This window comes from Brassica napus, chromosome C9 (genome assembly GCF_020379485.1).
Source record: "Brassica napus cultivar Da-Ae chromosome C9, Da-Ae, whole genome shotgun sequence".
Taxonomy (NCBI): Eukaryota; Viridiplantae; Streptophyta; class Magnoliopsida; order Brassicales; family Brassicaceae; genus Brassica; species Brassica napus.
The window spans coordinates 28,334,356-28,341,266 of record NC_063452.1 but is presented as its reverse complement, the minus strand read 5'-3'; the positions used below and the strand labels follow the sequence as shown (position 1 = coordinate 28,341,266).

At 44.3% G+C, this 6,911-nt stretch overlaps 1 protein-coding gene across 1 annotated transcript; it reads left to right on the top strand.

Annotated features, from left to right (window-relative positions):
* The first annotated feature begins 209 nt into the window (after positions 1-209).
* On the top strand, positions 210-2,738 carry LOC106417168. The gene is made up of 4 exons (XM_013858014.2): positions 210-1,275; positions 1,402-1,716; positions 1,791-1,967; positions 2,050-2,738. The coding sequence occupies exons 1-4, from the start codon at positions 210-212 to the stop codon at positions 2,736-2,738; spliced, it is 2,247 nt and encodes a 748-aa protein (XP_013713468.2).
* Positions 2,739-6,911: the final 4,173 nt, after the last annotated feature.

The window sequence follows — 6,911 nt, the reverse complement described above, 5'->3', positions numbered from 1 at the left end:
TGATCCCAGATCTGACTCTTTTCACTTTCGAAGGGTGAGGTAGACTTAGGTTTCTTGTCGCAAGTCTTTGGAAACCAGATCTGGCAGTTTTCGTCAAGATTGAGAAGCAGATCTACGACCTTCTGGTTCCAAAGTTCATTCTACCTGACCTCCTAGCAGTCAGTGTAGTTCATTAGGCCTGTGTAGCTTCGATTCTGTTTTGATAAGCGATGAATCGCCCTAGAAAGAAGAAGGAATCATCGTTACTCCATGAGCTGAAAAAGCTTGAGCTATTGGAAGAGGGAGAGCTTGTGGATATTCCAGAGCTGGAAAACGAGGACTTGATAGAAGAAAACTCGATGAGCATCATCGTCAGATGTTTAAACCCTACAGTCCATAAAGTGGGGGGCTTGGTTAAGGCGCTACCTCCTATCTGGGGGATGGAAGAAGTGGTTAAGGGTAGAGGCGTGGGAGAGAATAAGGTTCAATTTTTCTTCCAGCACGAGAGGGACCTACAGCATGTACTCACCAAGGGGCCTTGGTTCGTGAATGGCTGGATAGTCTCCCTCGATAGATGGGCCCCTAACGCAGGACCAGAGTTCCTATGTAGAATCCCCTTCTGGATCCGTATTAGGGGGATTCCGGTTCACCTCCTCAAGAAAGAAGCAGTTGAAGGCTTGATAGGGCCGCTGGGAAAAGTGGAGAAAGTTGAGCTCCATGCGAAGAACTCCTCTTCGGTGGAGTATATATGGGCTTTGGTTTGGATTAATACAGAGGAACCTCTACAGTTCAGGAGGATTGCGCGTTTTAAGTCAGGGGAAATAGTTCCAACAGAATTGGAATACGAGAAGCTGATCAAGGTGTGCTTCATCTGTAAGCGTCTAACACATGACCAGATCTACTGCCCTATGCAAGAGGGCCGCGAGACGCTTGAAAGTGGCCGCAGGACAGCTGTCAAACAGGAAGGGGAAGCTGCGATCTTAGCTAGCTCCAGAAGGCAAAACAAGGAGTCGGCGGAGAGGAGACCAATCACTAAGAGAACTCCAAAAGGAGGTCGAATATCAAGATCGGAGCAATCTCCACGCAGAGCTGTGAGCACACGCAAGCGAAGTGAGGCTGAAAGGAAAGGCAAAAATGTGGTAGGATCCTCTTCGCAGGTGTGGCAACCAAAGAGTTCTCAAAGTCTGCCTACTAAGCAAGTTGGGGGTTCACGGAGCACAGAGGAATCATCAGCCGTTCCACGGACTAGGAGTGACTCTCAGGGCCCGATGACAAAAGGAGCATCCTCAGGAGCAAGTCACGAATCTCCATCTGTCTTTAATAGGCTTAGAGGAAGACAAGACGTTCATCCGCACTCTGGCCATAGCTCTGAAAAACAGAGAAGTAATGAGAAATAAAACTCATCGGTTTTTGAAAGACTAGGGGAACAAGAGGCAAGCCCCATTCCGGAAAAAAGAATCACTGAAGCAGAGCCAAGTGGTACTAAGAGAAGGAGGCTTAGCAGAAGTGACGAAAGGATTCCAAAAAAGGCCAAGGTTGGAGAACTCCAAGAAGAAGGAACCCCGTCGGTCTTTGAGAGGCTAGGCTCGCAAGGCAAGGGTTCTGGAGGAAGAAGTTCGGGAAGTAGGAGCTCAAGTGAGAAACATCATTCTGCCTCTGTGGCAGCCAATACCCCTAACCGTTCCGCGCAGCGGATAGTGCTAGGGAGTGGAAAAATTGTGGAAGAAGGGTTGATGGGTAATTCCAACCCTTCGAGCCATTTAAGAGGATATTGAGCTGGAACTGTCTGGGGCTGGGGAATACCCCGACAGTTCGTCAGCTGCAGGAGATACACCGGGTGTATTCTCCTGATATAATATTCCTCAGTGAGACAAAGAACAGAAGATGGTATATGGAAGAGATCATGGTAAAGCTTGGATTTCATGATCTTAGAACAGTGGAACCAATTGGTAGAAGTGGAGGATTAGCCGTCCTATGGAAAGAGGCATGTAAAGTGGAGATCTTACAAGCCGCACAGGCGGCTAATTGATCTAAAGGTCACCTGGAAGGATAAATCTTTCTTCCTCACAGGTGTATACGGAGAGCCAGTGAAAGGAAATCGAAGTGGGGTGTGGGAGAGACTCACCAGAATAGGAGTTAACAGAGATGCGCCTTGGTTTTTAACCGGCGACTTCAACGAAATAGTGGACCAATCAGAGAAACTTGGTGGAGCTCTTAGGAGCGATGTAGAAGGAGCAGAGTTTAGGCAGATGATGTCGGACTGCGGCCTCTGGGAAATCCAACACAAGAGCTACAAGCTTTCCTGGCATGGGGTTAGGAACAATGATCTGGTACAATGCAGGCTTGACAGATCATTGGCAAATCAGGAGTGGCTTCACCTTTTCCCGTCAGCTTCAGCGCGCTACCTCAGTAAAGGCTGCTCTGACCATAGCCCGGTTATGAACTTTCTTGATGGAGTGGAGTGGAGAAAGCGACCTATGTTCAGATATGATCAGCGGTGGATCAAGAAGGAAGGTTTCTCAACCACTGTGACGAGCAGCTGGTGCGGTAGAGAAGCAGGACAGGTGAGCTTAATGCAGAGAGTAGCAAACTGTAGGAAAGCTATCTCAGGATGGAAGAAGACTGCCAAACCGAACTCTGCTATCAGGATACAAGAGCTCCATCATCGGATGGATGAGGCTTCCCGCAGGAATCTTTATGTGCCGGGAGAGCTAAAGCAACTAAGGCAGGAGCTCAATGAGGAGTATTACAATGAATAAATATTCTGGAGGCAGAAGAGTAGGCTGGATTGGCTGAAGGCGAGAGACCAGAACACACGGTTTTTCCATGCAGTCACTAAGAACCGTAGAGCGCAGAACCAGATTCATAGCCTGGTGGATGCAGATGGAAAGGAATGGTTTGAAGAGGGGGACCTGGGGAGAGTGGCGGAGGGTTACTTCAAGACCCTTTTTTTCTTCAGAAGATGTAGGCATCAGCTTGCAGGAGTGGGAGAATATGCCCCCAAAGGTTTCTCAGGACCAAAATGAGGAGCTCCTACAGGAGGTAACTCTGGAGGAAGTGAAACGAGCCGTTTTTGAGACAAATCCTCAAAAATGTCCTGGTCCCGATGGCATGAGTGCTTACTTCTACCAACATTTCTGGGAGACTGTGGGCAGGGATGTTACAGAGATGGTGAAGAAGTTTTTCCAGACTGGAGAGCTAGAGGAGGGGATTAACAGAACCAACATTTGTTTAATCCCAAAGAAGCTTAATGCAAACAAGCTAGCAGACTTCAGGCCTATCAGTCTCTGTAATGTGGCTTTCAAGATAATCACAAAAATATTAGCTAAGCGTCTCAAACGGATCCTTCCCCTCCTTGTCTCAGAAACACAGGCTGCTTTTATTGAAGGCAGAGTTATACAGGACAACATTCTGGTGGCACATGAACTTCTCCATGCGCTGAACTCGAATAATAAGTGTTCTGAGGAGTTTATAGCAGTGAAGACAGATATCTCCAAAGCGTATGATCGGGTAGAGTGGCCTTTTTTGGAGATGGCGATGAAGACCTTGGGCTTCTCAGAGCATTGGAGAACGCTAATTATGGCTTGTGTGTCATCAGCTCAGTATCAAGTTCTAATCAACGGGACTCCGTATGGTGATATCAAACCGACAAGGGGCCTAAGACAAGGTGATCCTATCTCGCCGTACCTCTTTGTAATTTGTACCGAGATGCTCATGCAAATGCTAAGAAGAGCTGAGCAGAGAAGAGAGATTACGGGTTTGAAGGTGGCTAGGGGAGCCCCGGCGATCTCCCATTTGCTGTATGCAGACGATCGTCTTTTCTATTGCAAAGGAAGTACGGTGGAGCTAGACAACTTACTGAATCTTCTGAGCAACTACAGCCTAGCCTCTGGTCAGCGGATCAATCATCAGAAGTCATGTATTTACTTCGGAAAGAATATTCCGCAGGAGAGAAGGGACCAGATTAAGGCTAAGATGGGGATAGAGCAGGAAGGAGGAGAGGGAACTTACCTAGGGCTCCCAGAAGCTTTTGGTGGGTCCAAGGTTTCGATCCTTAGTTATCTGAAAGACAGAATGCGTGAGAGGGTTTAGGGCTGGCAGACGAGGTTCCTTTCGCCGGCTGGCAAGGAGGTGATGCTGAAAGCTGTCGCTCTTGCCCTCCCAACGTACACGATGGCGTGCTTCCTATTACCCAAAACGGTCAGCAAGAAGATTGTTTCCATTATGTCGGAATTCTGGTGGAAAAACAAGCTGGAAAGCAGAGGTATTTTTCGGAAGAGCTGGGATCAGATGTGTAAGCCGAAAGCAAATGGGGGTTTAGGTTTCAAAGATATCGAGGCATTTAATCTAGCATTGCTAGGGAAACAACTGTGGAGAATGTTGTCTGTTAAGGACTCTCTGTTCACTCGAGTCTTCAAGAGCAGGTACTTTGCAAAGTCTGATCCGCTGAGCGCAGGATTAGGATCGCGGCCATCTTACGCTTGGCGAAGCATCCATGCAGCACAAAAGCTGATTCAACAAAGGGCTCGAGTTTTGATAGGCAGTGGAGAGGATACAAAAGTATTCCAAGATTCAGGGATCGGTCAGCAACCCGCAAGAAGAGCACAGGTGGTGAGGTGGAACAGTCGGGACTCAAGACAATACCTCCGCCACAATCTAAGAGTAAGGGAGCTGTTGATCAACCAGGGAAGAGAGTGGAACATGGAGCTTTTGACAAGAATTTTCCCAGATGATGAAGCGAGAAATATATCAAAGATCAGAACATGTGGGAATGGCAGTAAGGATATCTACATCTGGGATTACAACAAAAAAGGGCACTACACGGTCAAATCTGGTTACTGGGTTCAAGTCAATGTCCTTGATAGATCTGCAGCAGTGGAGATTGATCAACCAAGTTTAGACCACCTATTCCAGTTAGCGTGGAGCACAGAAACAAGTCCCAAAGTCCATCATTTCTTGTGGCGGTGCATTAGTAATCTGCTACCAGTCGCAGGGAATCTGGCTAGAAGACATATCGCAAAAGAAGCTGGGTGTCTTAGATGTGGCTGTGATACCGAAAATGTCAATCATGTTCTCTTTCAGTGTCCTTTTGCACGCTTGGTGTGGGCACTGTCACCTATTCTGGCCCCTCCAGAAGGTATTATAATGAACTCTTTGTACTCGAATATCTATCATGTTCTCAATATAAAGAAGGAATATCCGAGAGAAGATATACAAGCAGAGATAGTGCCTTGGATATTATGGCGCCTGTGGAAAAACAGGAACGAGCTGTTGTTTAAAGGGAAAGAATTTGAGGCAGGGAGTCTTATTCTGAAAGCTCGAGAAGATCTAGAGGAATGGCAAGGAAGGTGTCAGGGGGAGATAACTGCGGCTGAGAAAATTGAGGCTAAGAGAGCTACCACTTCTGTCCAAACACTTACTTGGAAGCCACCCCCCACTGATTGGTTGAAATGCAATAGTGATGGAGCTTGGCATCAGAATAGAGAGACCAGTGGGCTAGGTTGGATTTGTAGAGACGCGAGTGGTCATGTGTTATGGGCAGAGGCGAGAGCGGTAACAAAGATGGACTCATCCATCCTTACGGAGGCTGAAGCGTTGAGATGGGGAGCAGAAACTTTGGCAGGGTTTGGGTATAAGAATGTCATCTTCGAAACTGATTCTCTGTCATTAGTTAAGATGATAAATGGGAATGAGGAGGTCTGGCCGGTTCTGCAACCAACTGTCGAGATGATTCGCCATGCTTTGTTACGGATTCAGAGTTATGAAGTGCGGTTCTATCCTAGAGGAGGAAATAAGGCTGCTGACAGAATAGCAAAGGAAACTATCACTTTTGTGTCTAATGTTCTCCAGTTATATTCTGTAGTGCCATTGTGGTTGAATTATCATGTGAGGTCTGATAAAACAGTATACACAAGCAATATTGGCTAATGGAAGTATTTGATGAGTTAAAAAAAAAAAAAAAAGCAACTATTAGATGTTATAAGGCCTTATCTTTTTAGCACTTCTCCTTGGTTTTATTCTTTTAACTTCTTGTTCAGAAAGGTAGGATTCTCTTCAGATAAAGGAAAACAGCAAGGCGTTTGGTTATGCAATGTCAAAACAACATGATGACTTGACATTAAAGGTGGGTAGGGTCCGTAGGGATGTGTAAGCCACTCATTTCTGCATGTCTCATGATTGTTCAATTTGAAAGTTAACATACTTTAGAAAATTAAAGGGGTCTCTAATAGCATTGGTTATGAATCATGGTGGAAGATGATTCAAGCATTATCTACAGATTATTCGTTGTTTTGCTCAAAAGAAGAATGAAATGTCTGATTAGAACAATTAATTTCTATATATTATAAGTATTTTATGAATGCCTCGTTCGTTTTGTCAGAGTATCGTTTGATGCATTAATGCAGCTTTTTAATCTTTAACTAGTCTTTGATCCGCGCGGTCATTTTTTATAAAAATAAATAATTTATATACATTTTAATATTATAGATATATAATATTTACTATATATATATATATATATATATTATATGACATGTCTACACCTAACATTATTATTGTTTATACGTTGTAATTTTAAGTGTCCCTATAATAAATTATTTTAGTTATTTGTTTATCTGAATTAGTGTTTTTAAAAATCGAACTGATCTGGTGGTTGGTCCAAGTTCGACCTTGAACCGGTCATGTAGTCGGATTGGATCCAGTCATTGGTTTGACCATGAGTCATATTGGATCTCAAAGTTATTGAATTTAATAAAAAATATTAAAACGATCAGAATTCTATAAACCAACCATATGAACAAAAAATAGTTTATATTTATAGAGTTTTATATTTGATATTTATATATAATTTAATTATGTATGATATTTACTATTTTACTTTTTAAACCGTGGTCTAAATAAATATTCGGTTTGAGTTCCAGTCCAGTTTTAAA

Coding starts and splice junctions, on each gene's coding strand:
- LOC106417168 (XM_013858014.2), top strand. CDS start 210: ATGAATCGCCCTAGAAAGAAGAAGGAATCATCGTTACTCCATGAGCTG. Junction 1,276..1,401: donor AGGAGCATCCTCAGGAGCAA/GTCACGAATCTC, acceptor TTGAAAGACTAG/GGGAACAAGAGGCAAGCCCC. Junction 1,968..2,049: donor CGTCCTATGGAAAGAGGCAT/GTAAAGTGGAGA, acceptor TCTTCCTCACAG/GTGTATACGGAGAGCCAGTG.